This window comes from Akebia trifoliata, chromosome 10 (genome assembly GCF_017979445.1).
Source record: "Akebia trifoliata isolate Shusen 1 chromosome 10, ASM1797944v1, whole genome shotgun sequence".
Taxonomy (NCBI): Eukaryota; Viridiplantae; Streptophyta; class Magnoliopsida; order Ranunculales; family Lardizabalaceae; genus Akebia; species Akebia trifoliata.
The window spans coordinates 22,550,009-22,571,336 of NC_141384.1; the positions used below are offsets into that span (position 1 = coordinate 22,550,009).

A 21,328-nucleotide genomic window follows, 5' to 3' on the forward strand; every position below is an offset into this window, starting at 1 on the left:
CACCAACATCACCAAAGCATTATCCTAAAGATTTGAGGTTGGCTACAATAAATAAAAAAACCTCATCCAAGGGATCCTTAACAGGCATAACCCTCAATTGCAATAATGTTCTACTCATCCAAGAAAACGTGCAGGATTTGGCAACAATTAGGATGATACTTCAAACCAACACAATAAATTTCTTTACTCCAAATAGACAATTGAGGAAAATCCATCTATGCTAGAGTGTCATTTGTGGTTTTCAAAAAACTGTCATGCAATCTCCATACACTAATTGTACAATAATGGACTCTAAAGTTAACTAGACAACATAGCGGTAGGTGACATATCTGCCTGCTGTCTCGCTCGGCCGGATGATCTTCACGACTTGCCCACGCTTTAGCCCATAATATCTAGCAATTGGATCGGTAATCTGAATACGTGGAAGCTGAAATCCACCCATCAAATCACAAGAGCAGAAAAAAAAACATCAGGCTTTAATAATATTGAAGACCTTGAAGCTAACTGACAGCATAAGCAAATTTAAATATATATCCAAGGAATCGTTGTCCTACCTAGGCCCACTAACTTTTATTTATTAGACCCCAACTAAATTTTTTAAAAATGAAGAAATTAGTAAGGTGAGAAAATCATTCTCACACTTTAGGAAAGAACAATATGTCTGGATGTTTTCTTCTTTTTGATGGAGAGAGAACGAGTTCAATATCAAAAGGTCTAAGTAGACAATCATCATTGACGTCAACTTGCTCTTTTTGAAGGGTTATTGTCGATAGTGGCAATTCATGGCTTTTTTATCTTGCACAAGTATTATGGAGCAAATTTTGATGTGGAAATGTTAATTCTTATTTTAAATGGTGTTAGTTAATTTTTAGTTGGGAAGTGATAAATAATTTAAGTAATTGGAGTGTAATAAGTAAAAGGGGTGTCTATAGAATTTCTCAAATTCAATTGAGATCAAAAGATAGTTAAACCACACAAGAAGGTTGCAGTAGTAATATAAGACACAACCAAGCCCCATGTGCAAACATTACCTCTACAAAGTCACGGAACAACAATGCAGGGATCCTACGCCAATGGTCTGACCCTAACTCATGTATAGTTTTACCTTTTGGTCTAAGTTCTAACCAAGTACTACTACCTGGGAAAATAGTTGTGGAGGATTGGGGAGGACCAAGATGAATTGTGGAAAAAAATTATTCAAGCAAAGTATGGATCGTAGCTTTCAGAGCTGGGAAGGGCGACAAATTCATCTTTGGAAGATTGTTGGTGTGGAGATTGTCCCCCTTATGTATATAGTTTCCAGAGCTCTACCCAGTGTGATCATCAAAGTGCTTCTTGTACAGGGAATGTGATGGTGTTTGTGGGATCTCATCTTTAGAAAGGACCACAACAATTGGTAGATTGAGCCTAATGCTAATCTAATTCCTCGCCTATCATCAATTACTCTCTCTGTTGCTGACTGTAGAGTTCAGTTCAAAAGTCGCTATAGCAATTTTTTTTTTGAGAGATTATTGGTGGATGGAGGTGAAGATGGGTTCAACAGGATTTGAACCTAGGTCGTGGGATCAACTCTCCTCAAGCCTTTACCACTTAGCTAAGTGGCACCTTCAGAATAGCATATTTTTGTTAAACTCCTTTTATAGGTTTCTAAATCATTATTCTGATCTTATGTTTCCAGCTTCAACCCTCTGAGGCAAAAATCTTCCTACAAAAATTTCCTTCTTCATCTAGTCTGGGGCCTTGTGTAGGATCTTGACCCTCAATAATGTAACCACAAGGTGTCACATCTGTTAATTTCCTCAGTATTGTAAGTGTAATAGGTAATTTGTCGACCAAATTCTCGTTCATTGTGATTGTGCTAGGTCCATCTTTTGTCACTTCTTACCTCTTTTTCAAATCTGTCTTTCCCTAGGTGGTCTTCCTATTCCAAGGTTGGCTATACCCTCCTTTTGGTGGCAAGAAAATAATTCTTTGGAGTAATGGGAAGGTTTTTCAAGGTCAGGTTTTCTAGTTTCTTTTTTTATTCATTTATACAAGTAAATGCAGAGATTATATTAGAAGTGGTCGAGATGACCAACAACAAACAACGACAAGGGCCAAGCACGTAGCATTACACGGGCAATTCTACATACCAAATGGAAAATCCCATCTACCCTAAAATAGTAAAAAATACCAAACTAAACTCTTTGAACACTTAATACCAAAAATAAATGTCCATTATCAATACAATGATATCTTGAAGCAAGAGTTCCTTGCCCTAAAAAACCCAACGATTCCTCTCTTTCCCCTGCTCCCAACAAATGCAAAGGGAGATACTGGCCACAAAATCCTCTTTGACACAGTGAATGCAGTCCCCCGAAAACAGCCAAGACCCAAATAATGAGATCACCGACTTCAGGAAACAAGGCAACATACCAAACAACTACAAGAAATAAGACCACATTTCACAAGCAACCGGGCATTGAATAAGGATTTGGTTTTCTGATTGATGGGGAAACCAGCCCATGGCCCAGATTTGTTAGGAGTCCAAATTTTATTATGAGACTAATAATTTAAAATTTTAATTATTATTAGATTTTTTTGTGGAGGGGGCGGTGGGGTGGGGGGCCTATGTTTATTTTTTTGGTTTGAAACCGTTAGTTAGATGGCCCACGTTTTAAGTAGGGAGTGTTTTAATTTAGTTATTTTCATGTTAGTCCTTCGTAGAGAATTCCACATGGATTTTTTTATAAATATTTAGAGTTTCTATTTTTTTGGATTCATTAGTTAGTTTTTATTTTGGAGTTAGTAGGTTATGGTAGGGGTCTTCATTGGAAGAGAAACTCTATCTATTTGTAGCTTTTTTCTTTTCATGAATGAATGGAAAGATTGAAAAAAGAGATTTTTCAGAAATTCCTATGATTGGTGTGGAGCCAAAACAAGTGTGGTGGCCATTATTGCCTAGTAGTGATTCCTTGCAAGTTATTCTCCTTTATCTTAATTTTCTTCTTCTCTCCTATATCTTCTATTTCTGTTTCCATTTTCTGGTTTTCTTCATCCAATCAAACCTTGAAAACCCTAATGATGGTGTCCATATCCTTTTCTCTTCATCTTCTTCTCCTCTATTTTTCTTCTTCACCTTTTACATTCTGGTTTCGACATCAGAATCTAATCAGAAACCCAGCAAGCCCAATAATCCTTGCTGGATTTCCAATTCCAGGCACAAAAACCTAAACTTATACCCTTTCCTCCACTAACCTATTGTAAAACTATGCATTCTCCCTCCCATCCTGCATATCCCCGATTATCCTTCTCTCCAAATAAGAAAAAGTTTGGCATACGGAAGCCCCTACAGATAAGTTGATCCAATGTTAAAGTCTTCCCCAATGCTGTGGTTCAAATGAACAAAGAGAGCTTAGACAGAACTTTCGGCCCCCATATACCTGCCTCCAAAAACAATATAACCATCCCTCACAGCGCGATAGAAGGAACGGACTGAGAATAAACCATCCTTAGACCCTTCCCATATCCTGCCATCTTCTAGATCCAGGGACACCAAAGCCCTGCCATATAATCTGACGATCTTCCCGATTCCTCCAACTCCCAATCATTAAAGGCATTTCCAAACCCATAATCCCACGAAAGCAAATTCTTCAATGTCCCTAAGGTATATTTCCTTTTTAGGACTTATTTTCTTTTAGTGTAAGCAGTAACTTGAATTTAAGGGTTTCAATTTTTGAGGAGTGATTGTTCAAATGGGCATTGATTTGCTACAATAGTGTTGGTAGTAGTCCTTACTCCTTAGCTTTAGTCCTTTTGTTCTTGTCAGTCCTTTCTTTTGAGGTAGGTATTCTTGACCTTCTTTCTATCATTCTCCTCTTTCTTCTTCTTCTTCAAAAAAAAAATTCTCATTAAAAAAACAAAGTACCACAGCCATGAATTCCAAGAGAACCCCTAGGCCATTATCTGTGCAATATTTATCTTGTACATGTTTCTCTGATTTTTTACTTTCCAACAAGTAGCTCTGGTATAAGTATGTTGTACAATTTTTCTTTTCAGTTGTTAGGGAAATACGAATTTGTTGTATGCTTTTAGATACGTACTGGACAGTCCAACGTTTAAGTAACTTGTTGAACTGTCAAACTTTTTAATGTGTTAAAATATTGTTTTACCAAAACTGCCCTCCAAATGATTAAAACGCTGGACTGTCCAGCGTTTTAATCTTACTTTTAACACCCTACCAATTTAGCCTCCATTTAAAACGTTGGACAGTCCAGCAAGTTACTAAAATGTTGGACTGTCCAGCGACTTAATTTGAATAGATTTTTTTTTTTTTTTTTGTAAATATTAAAATATTTTACCCCCTTTTAGTAATTTACGCTCTCTTTCACTTTCATGCACCTAATTGCATCATGAATCCTCCATTTTAAGAAATTAAATTCCTCACTCCTGCACCTGATTAAAGGAAACCCCTTTCCTACGAGATGTTGCATGGAAAAGAACATTTCCAGTTAAAGTGACCATGTTGCTCAACATTGCAACATGAATAAGCTGGCTAATGATTTTCATACTAGGCAGTGTACTGTCATCAAGGATTGAGATCTTAGTATCCACCCCTCTTGCTAGATTCATCTAATATTGACATTTTGTGATCTCATATTGACATTTCAAACTTTAATGTAGAAAGATCTTCAATTTGAAAAGTTGAAGCCCATATCTGGATTTGTGCTCTTGTCTTAAAAGTAGTAGCTTGGTTCTGAGTGTCAACTATATGGAAATTATTTGAGATGGTATCCTTTGGCCTTTGGATCAACAATCCACCAAAGAAGCTCAAGAAGTGCATCTTGGACAGTTGCGATGACAATTCACTTTTGGAACCTCTATCACAGTTTACCAAGCTCATTATTTGACACTCCTACTCAAAAGTCCCAGACTTTAGGAGAGTTGCTAATTTCTGTTTCAAGTACAACAGATTTTTTTATTCAGTTATTTGATTTATTAGGAGAAAAAGCAGAAGGTTGAGAACACGTATCTAAGTACAAGTAAAAGATCTCGGTCTAGCCCAAATCTAAACACATAAGATCCTGTCTAAGAAGAAAAGCCTAGAAAAAGACCCCCTAAACTCATCAAAAAGCTTAAAAGAAATAGATAATTTAAGATGTTAATAATCAATTCTTGTATCACGCTCTCTTTTCTTTCAAAGATTCTTTTGTCCCTTTCTTTCTAGATCCCCAACATACCGCAAATGGGAGTGGTGACCACAAAATCCTCTCTTTATGCATGAATGCCTTTATTTACCAACACTAGAAAAACTGTAGGATAGACTTGGGGAAGACCCAATGGGTCCAGAACAATGATAAGAAATGAAACCGAAACTCTCAGAAGAAAGAACAATGAATGAGATGATGATTCACTGATTCATTATTGGCCCGACACACGAAACAAAAAGTTTGGCATTGACAACCACCTCCTAATTTGATGATCATTGGTTAGAACTTTATCTATAGCTAAAGAAATTATGAAATGACTTGACTGTGAAACATGTATCCTTGGAATATGTCCAATCCCTACAATCTTCTTTTGACAATATAATAGGAGCGAGGGAGATTTGACTATAAGATATGATATATCCTAAATCTCCCAAACACTAAAATCCATCTTAAACCCTAAGTCCCATGACAACTCACTTCCAATACAATCCATGAAGGCCTCAACCAATTGGTCATTTTAGAAGAAATGGAATAAAGATTTGGGAATTGTTAAGACAAAGATGAGTCTCCACACCATTGATCCTCCAAAAACCTGGCATTGCTTCCTCTACCTAACCTGAATGTTATTTTCTTGAGGAATTCTGTCAAATTCTTGGTAACACCTTTCCAAACACTACAACCTTGGGAAGACCTCACCTTACCATTCTCCCAACAAAAGGACCTCGATGTACTTTTCATTGATGACCCTCCTCCACAAGCTTCTTTGATCCACCCCCAACCTCCAAGCCATTTGCATAGGAGGGCATGATTCATTCACTTAAAACCCTTGACATCTAAGCCCTATTTTTCTTCACAAAGCAAATAGTTTCTATGTTATAAGATGGAACTTCTAATTCCCTTCTCTATCATTCTAAAGGAAGTCTCTAATTAACCTTTTTAACCTTACTTCAACACCCTGGGGGATTTAGAATAGGAATAGGAAATACGTTGGGATGCTTGCTAGGGTACTTTTTAGGGACAACGACTTTGAAGGACTCCTTTTTGAGAATATGTACAGAATGGCCCCTAGTAAAAAGCACGGACCATTTAAGTCCCACTTAATAAAATATTAATCTATTAAGGATCTTTTAAAGACTTTTTTTAAGAAAAATACCTGAAATACCCTTTTAACAACTTTACAATGTGGTCTGATCTAAAAATATACAGAGTCAAATTAAAAAAACTTGACCAATTTATTTGGTTATTAATATTTCTGTGAAAAATAAAAAAATAAATATTTTTATTTCTTAAAATTCAATATAATCTTTTTTGAGCCGACTTGCTAAGTTTTTAGTTGAATCAATTCAATGAACATTCAAGTAGAGTTTAAAATTATGTTTTAATTATTTAAAATTATTTATATATTTACCATAGTCAAAGGGCATGTCATTAATTTTAAAACATAGGAGTACCTCAAATATTCTCAGATAAACACGTTTCTTTAAACCTCAAAAATCGTTAAAAGGGTAATTACGGCATTCTCGCTTCAAAAATCCTTTTTAGACTAATATTTGGTAAATTGAGTACTAAAGAGTCCATATGTTTTTAGAAGAGGCCTTTTGGTACATATTTCCAAAAAATAGGTCTTTGCAGTCATTGTCCCTACTTCTTATCAACGTCAGTTTACCTCATTTTTTAAAGGTAGTTGACTTTCCAAAAGCCCAGTCTTCTCCCTAACCCTTCAATTATTGGATCCTAGATATTTGTGCTTCTATAAGGTGCACCCAGCAAAGGACCCAAGAAGAAGAATGGGACTGAGCCCGATCAGCAGTGCTGAAGTATACATAAGATTGTTGCCAACCATATATCATTGTCTATACATTTTCAACTCTAAGAGAGTTAATATGCTTTAAAGTTGTAATGTGACTCCTCATTTCTTAAAACCTAGGACATGGATATGGATATGAGTATGCTATTAATATCTAGATACATGCTTTACATTATAGTTTTTCTAGGCAAAGTATCAAGCCTTTTAAAAAAAAATTTAGAAGTGTCAAGCCTTTTGTATTTACATCCTGTCAAAAGTAATAGACCTTCTAATATTGCAAAGTGTATTGTAGCAAGAATTTTATATAATACCGTATGCATTCTTATTAAATATGCAAATCACTAAGAGTTTAAAAAATAAAAATTAAAAAAAAAAACCTTAATAGTACAATAGGAAATGATAGGATTGCAATGTATGAGTTATCCATGTACATCATGTAGAAATATGTCTGTTTGATATATTGAAGTATCAAGGCATCAAAGGATTTGGCTGCTGTGGAAGTGGTTGTTTGAGGTGTAGTTCATTTCTAGGGCTACTTTTCTCCCTTTATTTTTTTTATGGTGTAAGTTACTAATTTTATATCTGAGGAACCAATTCCAAAACTTAAACCCAATAATTAAGCCTCATTTCCTTCTTTATTTAAGTCACTTTGTTTCTTTATTTTTATTGTTATTTTATGTCAATTAATTTCATATCTGAGGACCCGATTCTGAACCTTAAACCCAAAAATACAACCTTCAGTTGTTTAAATCAATCCCAAATCTCAATTCATTTTTCCCTTTTATTATAGCCCTAAAATCAATTCTGCCCAACCTAAATCCCACTGTCCATACTTTTGAACAGAACTTATTCAAGATCTCTTTTCAGTAGTTTAGCCTATCTAAAAAGCATAAACCTAAACCTAAGGGATAAAGAGGAAAAAAACTGGTCTTATTGTCCAGCATAACTTTTTGAGTTGACTACAAGAGATATTTACAATCACCACTTACCAAGCTAATAAGCATCATGATATTTAACCATCATTCTTCTCACTAAAAAACAAGCTTATAATTGATCCAGTCGACTGGATGGTAACATCAATGGAATGTTGTTTATAGTTAATAGATATCCATATTGATTCAAAAATGAAACAAACAAAATGAACCATGTGAAATGAAACAATACCATTATGCTTGCTTGGCACTAACCTGTGTTTCTTTCAGAGTATACCGCTCCAACAAAGTCTTCTTTTCTTCGGTGGTAAGCACCTGATGTTCAGGAACTAGAACGTGCTCTTTGATGTTGACCAGCAGCTCCGCCTCCTGTATCAAACTTATTAGAATACATATGTAATATGTTCTCTTTCATCCGCTTTTTTAAAGTTAAAAACATAAGGTGTAAGCAGCAACTGTTCGTTGCAAGAAATCCTTAAGACAAATTCATAGTTTATCACTAATCAATGAAGAAATACAAGAACAATAATAGAAACTGAGGAGAGTTCACAAAGTCACTAAACATACCATATCTATGTAGTAACCAATGAAAGAAGTGAAAGAAAGCTACCGATCTTGTACATGATATGTACAATCCATCAGCAACAAAATGATACAGGTGCCATATATTCCAGAGTCACAAAAACCACGCTGTTGTTTTTTATTAAAAAGATGCATTTAAAATGTGGTTCATTCATTTAGCGAATAAAACATGCAAATAAATGCATTTTTGTATGTTTTTCTTTCTTTCTTTTTTTGTGTGTTTTTTGTTTTCTAATAGGTCATTCCTAGCTATTGAAATTTTTTTTTTGGTGCCCTTACGATTGTTTGTGATTTGGTGATTCATGAATGTATTTTAGCGTGGGATTCGATGATAATGTCTTTATGTTATGGTTGTTAATTTTTTCCATTGTAAAAAGATATGTTGATGGTCAGACTTTTTTAGTATCATAACCTGTATGTTTATCTATAGAAACATAGTATCATACACAAATATTCAATAATGCATTTTTTTCCTCAAAAATATGTTGAAAACTAAGAAAAAATACATGTCTGATGAAGTATATATAATTATATTTTTCATAAGTTTTAGGGTTCAGGGTATATCACATTTTTCCAAAATTTTCCCTTTCCGTTTTGAACCTGTACTTGTGGCCATGCATGTACCCACCATGCATAAAACAGTACAGGAAAACTAGCTTGGTTATTACCATCTTTTTACACATTTAGCAATAAGGCAACATCAAATAGGGGATAGAAGTTACACGCATGGGTAACCCAGAAAGAAAACATAATACCAACAACATGACAATATGACTAACATGCATGCAAAGAGACCAGATCATTCATCAAATGGATCCCAACTAAGAGATTTCCCAAGAAAAAATCGCATTCATCAGACAACCCTACTCTTGTATGATTTTTTTCCTCAATGGCCCTTCTTGGTACACAACAAATCATTTGCATTTGCAAATGGTCTGCAATGTATGATTTATTATTGCTTGGTAACCATTGGGAATCTCTTGCAAATCTTCTTTGTTTGTGATTGGTTAATCTTTGCAATAAAAAATTTCATTATGAATTTGCAAATGATTTGCAGTACTTTTTATGCCACAAATCATCTGCTGAAACTTCTTAAGAATTTAGGTGATCCATGCAAATTGTTTGCAATGCAAATCATTTGCATTGTGTAACCAAGCACCAGTAAAATTGATTTCAGAAAATTATTTGCATTTGCAAATGATATGCAGTATACCAAGCAGGGCCTATATGTCAAAACAAATGCAATCAGAGGGTTTGAGTATATGTTTTGCCTATGAGGTCTTCTTTGAGGAAACCATCTAATAGCAGGCATTAACCTCAATACTGGCATCAGTTCTACCACTACAATGTACCTAGAATATAGGTAAAACCTACCCAACTAATACCTAATCTCCCCATATTAAAGAATAATCCAAATTGCTTAACTAAACAAGATTGAATTTCAAATTTAAAATTCTTTGGTAAAAAGTTGTTTAACTGAACTCCTATAATGAATAGAAAAGTTGCTTAACTAAACCATACACAAAGGATGACAATGTAAATTTATGATTTCATTGTCATTTTTATTTTGGGTTTGTTATTCTTCGGGAGGAATAAGCTTTTCAATGAGTTCAAAGGTGTACTTTTTTAAGGACTTATTGGGGAGACGGGCTTGTGTTTGTTCAATGTCTCTATTGTAGCCAGGTTGGGTTGCATTTTTCTTTTGTTTTATGTTTCTTTCCTTCCATATATTTTCATTTGGTCCCCTCGACCGCCTTTAATAATGTTCTTTAATTATTTATTAAAAAAATGATTACATGAAAAAGAAGCACCAATCAATCACCTGAAAAACCTCCAAATGAAACTTTGAAGAGATTTCACTAATGCAAGTCCTGGCAAAGGGGGTTAGGTTCTGTTGAACGACCAATATCGCTCTGAACACATTCTCTGATTTCATACGATTGGTATAAGTCTTCATCGTCTTCACACCGACCTTTTGTTCCTCTGGAAAGAAAACATATATCTGGTTCATAACAAAATACATAAAACAATAAGTGATCAAACATAATCGAACAGAAGTTCCACAAATTACATGGTTTGAATCATCCTTCAATCTAAATAATAAGAAACTAGATTCAATTGACATTCTGCAAATAATTGATTCCAATCATCCTTCAATTTATTTAAGTATAATAAAGGAGTTTCCAGAAATCACTATAGATAGAGAATTCTGAAGATTGATTCTAGCATCAAACACCAATGTTTAAGTATCTTTGAACCCTAAATATCTATTGAGATTCCAGAAATCACCATAGATATCAAAAAATAAGGGGGTTTGGTTTGAAAGAGAAATCTGAGTATCGAATATCTTCGATTCTAGCATCTAACACCAATGTTTCAATTTGAGTTATTTGAACCCTAAAATTCTATGAATGAAGGAAGGAAAGAATTTGAGTACCTGATCAGAGTCATCGCCGCGTTTGGTCCTGTTGATGACAAGATCCTCTCTTTTGAGGTTGTCGCCAAATTTAGAGAGGAAATCTGCTCTCGTCATGTTGACCTCGAAATCTCCAATTAGATATCCTCGATCCTTCAACATTTGCATCACTGTTCGTCTGATTCTGAATAATCTCGTGATTTCTTCGTCTGAAGACATCTCTCTCTCTCTCTCTCTCTCTCTCTCTCTCTCTCTCTCTTTCTCTTTCTCTCTCTTCTCTCTCTGCAATTACTTGCTGTTATAGGTTTCTAAAACCCTAGCCTACAAGAGTTCTAAATTTTGTAACTTTCTCCGTCTCGCGCGTGGTTTGGACGAGACCAGGTTGTCTCGTCTCGGACGAAATAAATCATTTAACTCGGTCTACAATTATTTAGATAATATTTGTATAAATTCTAAAAAAATGAATTACTCTAATTAAAATATACAAAATTCCAATTGACTAAGTCGGAGTCTATCATCGCAAAGATGTCTTTGAAAGAACAATAAAAAATATATAATTAAAAACTTATTTAGATTGACAAATAAGATCCTTCCACTGAGGAATGAGAGATTAATATTTAAAAAAATAAGAAAAAAATATATGATTTTAAAGAAAAATTAAATTTTATCAAAAATAATTAAAACTAAGAAAAACTTACAGTTTAAGATAATCTAGGGAAAATGAATATACCAAAATAATCTAATTAAATTTAATCTTACTATTCAAGTCTTGTCAAATAATTCAAATTAAAAATCCAACTAAGAATCTTGACTTGAAATATTTTTCATTAAAAATTCTTGCGAAATAAATTTAATTAATTGATCAAAATTTTCTTCCATTAAAATATTTTATTGTCTAATGACCATCCATCACGACAAGCATCTAATATAATGAATTTTATTCCAAATGTAATGAATTACGTCAAGTATGACGGATAAGCAAAAATCTCTTAGACAATACTTTGACTTTAAATTTGGTATTCATTATTTGATTTTTCAATTTCTATCTGTTTTACCTGTAAGAAATGGGCATATAATTAAATATTTGAAATCTGCAAAAATATATGTAATTTAGTTAATAAAATATAACTTATGATGAATTAACTATTATACATGATTTCATAAAATATATATATATATATATTAGTTTTATGTTAGAAAATATAGTTAAGTACTCTATAAAACAATGAAAAAATACATATTTTGAGACACTTAACATTATGGATAAGATTTGAAACCATAGTCTATCTCTCTTTCAGAGGCTTTTTTTTTTAATTATTGTTATTAGTTTCTTAAATGGTTTCAAATATCGGTTTGACGTCTCATCTTGTCTATGGACGAGACCAAGTTATCTCGGACTTGTCAACTTGTCTCATTAACGTAAACCATTTAACTCAATTTACAATTATTTATTCATATATATATATAGGGAAATGTTCAACACCCTAAGCTTTGCCCTACACTTTAACAAACGTGTTTTGTCCTACATGGGTTAGAAGTTTTAGAATGGGCTGATTTTTGGTGAGGATGGTCTCTATGATTAGAAGATCATCCTCACCAAAAATCAGCCCATTCAAAAGTTTTAACCCCATGTTTACAAGTTGAAAAATCGTGGACCATCCATTTTTTGTAAACCATTTTTTATGGGGTTAGAAATTTTGGAATGGGCTGATTTTTGGTGAGGATGATCTCCTCACCATAGAGATTATCTTTACCAAAAATCAATCTATTCCAAAACTTCTAACCCATGTAGGACAAAATACGTTTGTTAAAGTGTAGGGTAAAGCTTAGGGTGGCGAACGGGACCCATATATATATATAATTAATTAAAATATACAAACCAGAAGTCACGTGTTTCGCTTTATTAATGGGCGAGTGACCAAACCAGAAGTCCTCGAACCATCGTGCCACAAGTGGATCAAGTCCATATGATTCAACTCAATCCAACCCGATTCATTGTACATAAATTGTAAATATCAAAATAAATAAGTAAAAAATCATGCGAGTCTAAAAATTAAATGACGTTAAGTAGTTAATTGTGTAAACGGGTGAGTCGAGGTGCCTAACACCTTCCCCGAATCACAATTGAACCCCTAACTCGAATCTTTGAACCGTAGATTACCTCGGAGTCAACTCGTCAGAAAAATAAAATCATTTTTAATTAAAAAATTAAGTTGGATGGCCCTTCACACCCAGTTAACTCAATGAATGACGGCGACTCCATATCACATAGCCATCGATTCCAGCTTGACAATCTGATTGTGTCCATGTGTAGACTTTTATTTGTGTATGTTTCTATGTGTGCGTGCATCTCAAGTTTCCATACGCTTCCTTTTTGTGTGCCCTTGTTTGTATATATGTGTGTATGCATCTCCATTTTCAAGATGCTCCCTTGTTGTGTTGTAGATGTAATAACAAAATTTGGTTTGTGTAACAAATAATTGGAATGCTTTGGTTAAGTTGATAGTTTCTCGGTTACATCTGAGAACAAAATTACAAGTTATTCAATACATAATATGGATGTCCAATTTCCTCCTGTATGTCCAAATTTCCCTTCTTTTTTTTTTTTAACCTTGGATTAAACAAGATTTTGATTGTTCGTAATAAGTAATTAGTCTGGTTCTTAGAAGAAAAAAAATTACCAAATTGTGAGGCCCCATTAGCATACAGAGAGCGATGTAATCTTCCGAACCCAAAGCATGGTATTTTAGACATAATTAACAATTCTCTCTCTCTCTCTCTCTCTCAAAGAGCATCAATTTTGGTGTTGCTTAGACATCTCTCTGTAACATATTTTGTGAATCATACACTCAATGTCGGCAATAGCGTATCCATGAAGTGTACAATACACTTCTAGACAAGTTCAAGCACATCACAGTACGCAAAAGATGATTCCTAAATGACATTCTGCTCCGAGGATAACAGCACAGATTGCAACATCCTTTTCATGACTTCTGGTGAGATAGATGTATAGTATTCTATTGGGCTTCGACTTCAAGAGGCAAAACAATATCAAAGGGGACATTTTCCAAAGCTCCGGGCCTTGGCCTGAACTCGGCTCATGCCCTTTGGGGCAGTGCCCCCGAAGCAACTTTCTTTTATATTTTTGGGAGATTTTTTTTGTTTTTTAATATTTATTTATTTAATGTTTTTGCTTTGTGAGGTTCTTTGCGGCTGAGAGAATTGTACATGACAAAGAGTGTAATCTTTGTGGTCGATAGTGGATTTTTCAAGTATCCATGGAAGCTACCTTATGTTGTTGAAGCTCATGGAAAAAAAGCTCTGCAACACGTCACAAGGTGGAAGGTTCTCGTTGATAATTGAAACTTCTAGAAAGTTCTTCATCCATAAATCGAATGATGGAAACTTCTTCGAGTTCAATACCTTGAAGCAACCCGATTCCTCCACAAATTCTAACTAATAAGCAATCCAACCGATGACAATGTCCAAAAACCAATCCTTTCCCCTCCTCCAAAGAACTTCTTTCCCTTGATCACATCTAAAGCTTGTACTGCTCCTTCAACTTCCTTTACTTGATTTTCTCCCACCGAAGCAAATGTAATCTCTATCTCTGCCAAGAACTGCACCAAGAAAAAAACTGTTGATCAAAATAAATCGTAATATACTCTAGATGATTTTGATTGTAAAGAATTGTGACATAAACTGAATTAGATATATAAATGGTGAGCATCACCTTATCATCTGCAAATTTAGCCTAGAATCACGCTCTTGATCTCTTGTAAGGTTCCTGGTCTTGTTGATAAATTCGAGGATGATAAGGGACTCGGGTATCAGTCTCATGGATGAGTAATGGAATCTTCTTCTGAATTGGGTTCGATGCAAGTAACAATGGGCTCTAGTTGTGAAGATCTTCATTGATGAATTCATATTTGATTCCATTTAAATGGCCATTGAACTCTGAAACTGAATGGACTCAACCTTGTTCCTAAGAGCTTCAACCCCTCCATTGAGTGTCTGCGTATGATCTAAGACAATTTTCTATAGATTCTTCTAATAACTATATTAAAATAATAGAAAATGGAGTCTTTTAATATAAAGCTAAGTCTGGTTTGTGACCAAATTGTAGTAGAAGATCCAGACAAAAACAAATATACCAGAAAGATACTGAATCAATTAATGCCGTCAAAATTAAAACTTAGTTTATTTTGGGTAGGTAGGTGTAGGTGTATTACGTTTGTATAGAAAATTTTCTATATTCAAGTTGGCTTTATTTAAATGAGCTTGAATTGCTTCTTATTTCAAGTTAGCTTTTAATGTTTTAAAACTCTTATGACTTAGATTAGTAGAAATAAGTTGAAATTAATGATGCCCTGGGTTATGGGTTATGGCTTTAATTTTCTTGATCAAAAGATCCTAATCAATTCAATTATCCCCGAGATTCATATGTGGGATAATCAAAATCCACAAAACTAGACAGTTCGGTCCCTAGTCAAAAGACTACCTGGATCGGACCGGAGTCCAAAGGTGCTTGGTTCCCAGTTGAAAGTTAGAGTAGGGATGGATCTCAAATACTCCATGTACGAGATATTGTGATTTCTAATAAAGATACAACCTATCAACAATATGGCAATGTTTTAGTACTGAAATAAACAAATATACAAGATATTGCATTCAAGCATGTCACCACCAACAATATGGTAACATAGATACCGTTCCTATCTATAGGAACTGGACACCTTACCAGATCGTGAATCTACTACATACATTGGTGTCAGAAAAAGCAAATTCAAGATCAGTTATTTTCCAAAGAGGACCACAGGCATCAATCAATATATGCAAGAGGTAAAGAAAAACAGCAAATATAGAAGCAAATTGATTGATACAATTAAAATTGTAATCCATGGATGGTCTTTGAAGAAAATATATATATATTCACAGACAATTTCCCGGAAACCAAACAGATAGCTAAGACCCAATACTGTTCTCTCTTCATACATGTTCAAATATGTTGTCTACTTCTATCCATACTCGGTACTAACAATCTAGTACCCAAACCTCTTTGATAATAATAACATTATCACAGTTTGGAAATATATTTAAAAAAAAAAAATTGTAGAATTGTAGGATAAAGATACCTCTAAAACAACGCTTTTGCATCTACTTTCAACACCCAGATGAAGTATACGAAACAATTTCCTTCTCAAGCCTCTTGCGAGTTGCGAAGCAATAGTTCTCATAAAAAGCAATTTGAACTTAGTAAAATCCAACTCCATGACCAACCACCATAAAAAAGAAAATTATTCAATCTCAACTAAAGGTAGTCCATCAAGAACAGAAAGAGAAGTTTCAGCTGCTTTGTCCTCATGCTTGAAGCACTTGACAATGCACAATGTGACTCTTCAAACCACTTCGACCTGCAATACTTGACCATAAATTAGTGACCATAGTTTTAAAATGATCTTTCTTGGAAATAGTCTTCCAAAGTTGAGCGTTACTCTCAACATGTTTATCAGAACTAGAAATGTCCACAAGGCTGATACTCATGTTGTTACGGATGATGCAAAGCTTCCCATTGAGGGAAACAAGCGCAGCAGCCTCTAAGGCCTGTGAGTTCCCTAAGTGGAGCTTACTGTCTATGAACTTTGTCCACGAATCTGTAGTTTCGTCATAGATTTTCAGCTTACATCCATCTCTGCAGTCTAAGGCATAGAGACGCCCATTCAAAGAGATGCTTGGATTGCGCCAACCAGATATCATCCCATCATTAACAGGAGTCCAAGTATTGGTTTCGGGTGCATAAGCTTCACTCAGAACCTGGCGGTGGGATCCGAGCCCTTTCAAGAACCACCTCCCATCAAAAACAACCCCAATGAAGGGTACCATTGCGGTGCTCATATCCGCAATAAAGGTCCACCTGTTCTTATTGGGATCATAAACTTCAGCCGAACGGAGAGTCCTTTGTATCCCTTCACATTCCCCACCCGCGACATAGAGGCAGTTATTTATGACACAAAAACCAAAGAAATGTCGTTTCCTTAGCATATCTGCCGCGCGGTGCCATCTATTTGTCCTGGCACTATAGAAGATGACACGTCTCATAGACCCTCTAAGTGGATCTTTTCCTCCAAACAAGTATAGGCGACAACCACTGAGAACAGCACAACCAAACCCTACGGCTCGAGAATACTCATCTGGGACAGGTGGCAGTGGCTGCCAAAGCTGGTAGGTTGGGTCAAAAGCATGCCATGAAATCTTTCCATCACGATCTCTTTTGATTACATAAACCCACTCCTCTGCTAATCCCAATCTTTTCCTGAGTAAGTGAAAGAAGTTTCCAGCTAGAAGTTGATACCATCTCTTGCAGACTAATCGGAGCTTTATATTCTCAACACGGGGAACCCTGATTAGACAAGCAATGGCGAGATCATCGGGAAGGCCGGGCAAGAGAGGGGCTTGGACTCTGGTCCTCTCTCTGTGCAAGTTCTTATCTTTGTGTGCATGAGGTACGATGTCAGGTCGGATACAATGTTTTGCTCCCGAGACAAACTTCCTAGCACCAGCAACTGTTTTTAAGCCTGAATCTACTCTGCCATAGCATGATACAGAATCAACCTGCAATATATATTCAATGTCAAGATACAAACATGGGGACTCTTTAGGGAAACTTATATATAAAGAATTTCGAAGATAGTTTAGATGAAGAGTGGAGACAAAAGCAATGTTTTTGCTAAAGCCATTACTATTTATGAAAAATTTGAAGCCAAGTGGATAGAGAAGAGTTGAATATAAAAAAGTTGCATTGGAAACCTAAACAGAAAAAAAAGCATCACCAAATCTATATATAGCAAGCAAGGGTGAAAAGCATCAAGGTTTTTGTACCCATATCATGTATGACTAATTGAACTAAAGGCAAGGTTCCCTACCATAACCAATGAGGACACGTTGGTTATTTCATGTTTGAAGCAAAAAGTTAGATAGTCATGGCAGTAACACGCCAAGGATTCCTGAAGAGACAATATTTTTGGTAGTAAAAAAAGAAGAAGAATTAGAGCCATGGAGAAAGATGGTATTTAGTAGAGTGACACTTAGAGCACTACAGTTACGTGGGCTGTTCACAGCAGACCATCAAATTTAAGAAATTGAAACAGAAGCTTCCAGGTGACATTCCCAGTCAAGTAATCTACATAGCAAGCCATGGTCACAACTTTCAATTGTTGCCTATTGTATATTCATTCTCACCTTAGAATTTACTGTCGACAATGGACGGTTCTTCTCTGGTGCAGTACAGTTGACTCCATGAGATAATACAACTAAAAAAATATGGTTTCATTCGTCATAGGAAATCCCTAAACTCTACGAAACGGTGAGTACCTACTTATATCCCCACAAGAAGCTAGGTAGAAAATAGATGTCGAAATGTTCCCTAGCGACCATTGTAGTGAAACATATACTTAAGAAATTTATGACTTATAATCCTTTGAAATTTATGAAATCATGTATACCATCAGATATAGCAAACTTGCTTACAAAGCCATGGAATGTTATAGAATCAGCAATTTGGGAAGGGATGTTCAGGGTTAAGTATTCAGGTAAAGGTGCAAATCATGGAAAGACATTGGCATGGGTTTAAGTAAAGTTTGGTACTTCAAATATGCCAGAATCATGAAGGATAGTATGTATTGCCAAGGTTGACGATTACAGCTTGGCAATTAGACTTACCAATCTCCAGAAGAAAGAGTAAAATAGAGACAGCTTCCCTTTTGTACCTGTGGACATTTGAACATTCCTATGCAGCCAAGAATGACTGATGGTGTATCTTATATAGATGGCTGGATATCTATCCTGACATACATCCACACAGGCTCCACCTTGAGACTACAACATAATCACCTTTGAGATGCTATTCAATGATGCATGACACACCACAACGCTTCAGAACAGTGTGGAAGTCGCAATATGACTTTGACACTAAGCAGTAGTAGAATAGTTTTGTGTTTTGTGCACACCAAGAGTACTGCCAAGAAACTTTACTCTTTGTCCATCAAGAGCACTGCATCGTCCCTAATAGGGTTTACTTGCTTCTTATGTAAGGTCCCAGCACCCCCATTACAATGCTAAGATAGCTCAACTTCAATTCCATATCTAAATGGAACTAAGCATTATGGACCTTAATTCTATTCCTAAACAAGGCCTAGGATTCTAGATTGCCAAAAATGGCAAACACCTAATGAATTATAAACACCATTATGAAACAAAAAATTATGCCAAGAACATCTAAAGTCCCTTTCAAGGGCTAGATGATCTGCAAACTCACCTTTGTGCCTCATATTAGACCTTCAACAACTTACATCAACAAAAATAAAAAAAACAGTAACAAAACAAACAAAGCCAATCGAACATAAGAATATGCAAATATATATATATAAACTACCAAAGAAACTTGTTTCACCTCTGAATAAGGAAAATGGAATCTTCATATTTTCAAAACCCTACAGAACCATGGTTTCAAAAGTCGGTTTGACGTCTCGTCTCGTCCATGGACAAGACAATCCATTAAACTAGGTTTACATTGATTGATTTACATATATTTAAATTAAAATAATTATAATTTTGTAATAAAATAACATAGTTTAAGAAATGTTTAGTCATACGATCATGTGGTTATTTATATAATAAATATTTAAAATCTTAAAAAATGTATCAAAATCTACAAAATCCTGGTTGACTCAGATGAAATTTTCAAAACATCGTCCGAGATATCTCGTTTACCTCGTAAGATGAACAAGACCGAGATGACTCGGGCAGTCTCAGACGAGAACCATGAGCAGAACTGAAAAATCCACCAAACCATCTCTAAATTATAACAAGATTTCGCACTCATTCTCTATACCCCTTTGCATCAAAACTACCAAACTCAATTTCATGTTTTTAACCTTCTAATTAAGCTAAATTACTGAAACCAAGCAGATCATCTGGCACAAATATTCCCTTAGATTCAAGAGATTTTCCTCAGATAAATCAAATTTAACAATATTTTCAAATGGGTATCTTCAAAAAAACATATGCATTGAAGAAATCAATGTCAAATAACTATAGAAATTTCTCCAGATATAGAAATTGATCAATAATTCTATTTGGGTATCTTCAGAAATTCACAAATTGAAGAAATATCAATCAAATAAGGTAAAAATCAGGTTTTTGCTTACCAGTGGAGCTCGAGCACGACCAATCCTCCGCGCATTCGACGAAGATTCAACATTCGCCATCTATAAATAACAACTTCATCAACAAAATCTTTCTAAGAGAAACCAAAAGAATTAGAAGAAGAGAGACAGAGAAGCTTTGGAGAGAGACTCAGATCGAGGTTCTTAAAGTTTAAAAATTGATCCAAGAAGAAATTTTTTTGCTTCTCTCTCTTCTCTTCTCTCTCTATAACTGACGATTACAGCTGGACCCATGGCTTCCACGGTTCCACCAACTTCTCATTTTCATATGGTTTTAATTAATTTATTTCTATTTATTCGATTTTAAAAATATTTGTTTCTTGAATTTTGATTTTAAGACAAAAGGCATATCAGTCGGTCAACTCTTTTAGGGGAAGAGAAAAAAATCAACTGGTTTGAGAAAATTTATGCTGAACCAAAGGTCTATCAACATCAATAGACCCCATCCACCATATCTTTATGCATGACCCACCAATTCAATCAGAAATTAGATCACCCAATTTTTTTTTTTTTTGACCGAGGAGTTGACAAGATTCAAAGGTCCTGATCACTTAGGGTTAGAGCACTCGGATTGCATAGTGGGGTAGAGTTTATTGAAGATGAAAGACCTCAAATCCATCATATAAGTTGGCTAATTGATAGATATATTTCCATCTATTGTAAGTGAAAATCAAAACAAAGGTTTAGTGACTTTACCTTAGGAGTTATGAAGAAATTACCCATCAGATCCCACAAACAATGGCAATGAAGAAAGAAATTGAACAGAGTAGAAATCAATGGCTTTGCTCTTTAAATTCCTTGAATGGCTACAATGAAAGAACTGCATTGTTTATATACACATTATGACCCTTAACCATGGTTAACATATCGATGCATCGGATGAGTAATTATTGTGGTTAGATTAACTCAGGGGACTAATGGATGGCAAGGATTAAACGCCCATGAATCCTTCCTTTTTAGTATGCAAGGCGTTTTCCTCTACGTGTCAAGAGTCTCTGTAGGCGCGTAAATTCAAATTTATTTTGGCCCACGGTTTCTCATAACCAATTTTGTTAATTTCCAGTGGACTGTTTTGTTGTCGACTGCATTACACATGTCAATTTTACGTACATTTAAGATCCAACGGCATCCGATGGTGTTGTAAAAAATATTGTCACAAATAGAAGATCCAACAATTG

At 35.0% G+C, this 21,328-nt stretch overlaps 2 protein-coding genes across 4 annotated transcripts; both read right to left on the reverse strand.

Annotated features, from left to right (window-relative positions):
* Positions 1-117: 117 nt before the first annotated feature.
* LOC147393301 (DNA-directed RNA polymerases II and IV subunit 5A-like) lies at positions 118-11,259 on the reverse strand. Its single transcript, XM_086455910.1, has 4 exons — positions 10,948-11,259; positions 10,333-10,512; positions 8,184-8,297; positions 118-427 (listed from the first exon to the last, which is right to left on the reverse strand). Exons 1-4 carry the CDS (start codon positions 11,143-11,145, stop codon positions 302-304), a joined length of 618 nt encoding a protein of 205 aa, XP_086312036.1. The 5' UTR covers positions 11,146-11,259; the 3' UTR covers positions 118-301.
* A 2,336-nt stretch (positions 11,260-13,595) lies between these two features.
* LOC147393302 (F-box/kelch-repeat protein At1g55270-like) lies at positions 13,596-21,019 on the reverse strand. Of its 3 annotated transcripts, XR_015182206.1 has the most exons (5): positions 20,847-21,019; positions 20,133-20,192; positions 16,062-17,538; positions 14,660-14,940; positions 13,596-14,546 (listed from the first exon to the last, which is right to left on the reverse strand). XR_015182206.1 is itself a non-coding variant. In XM_086456349.1 (3 exons), the coding sequence occupies exons 1-3, from the start codon at positions 20,871-20,873 to the stop codon at positions 16,288-16,290; spliced, it is 1,338 nt and encodes a 445-aa protein (XP_086312475.1). In that variant the 5' UTR covers positions 20,874-21,019; the 3' UTR covers positions 15,787-16,287. The 3 variants fall into 3 exon arrangements, 1 of the variants encoding a protein (XP_086312475.1); XR_015182207.1 differs by lacking the exon at positions 14,660-14,940 and having other exon boundaries at positions 13,599-14,546; XM_086456349.1 differs by lacking the exons at positions 13,596-14,546; positions 14,660-14,940 and having other exon boundaries at positions 15,787-17,538.
* Positions 21,020-21,328: the final 309 nt, after the last annotated feature.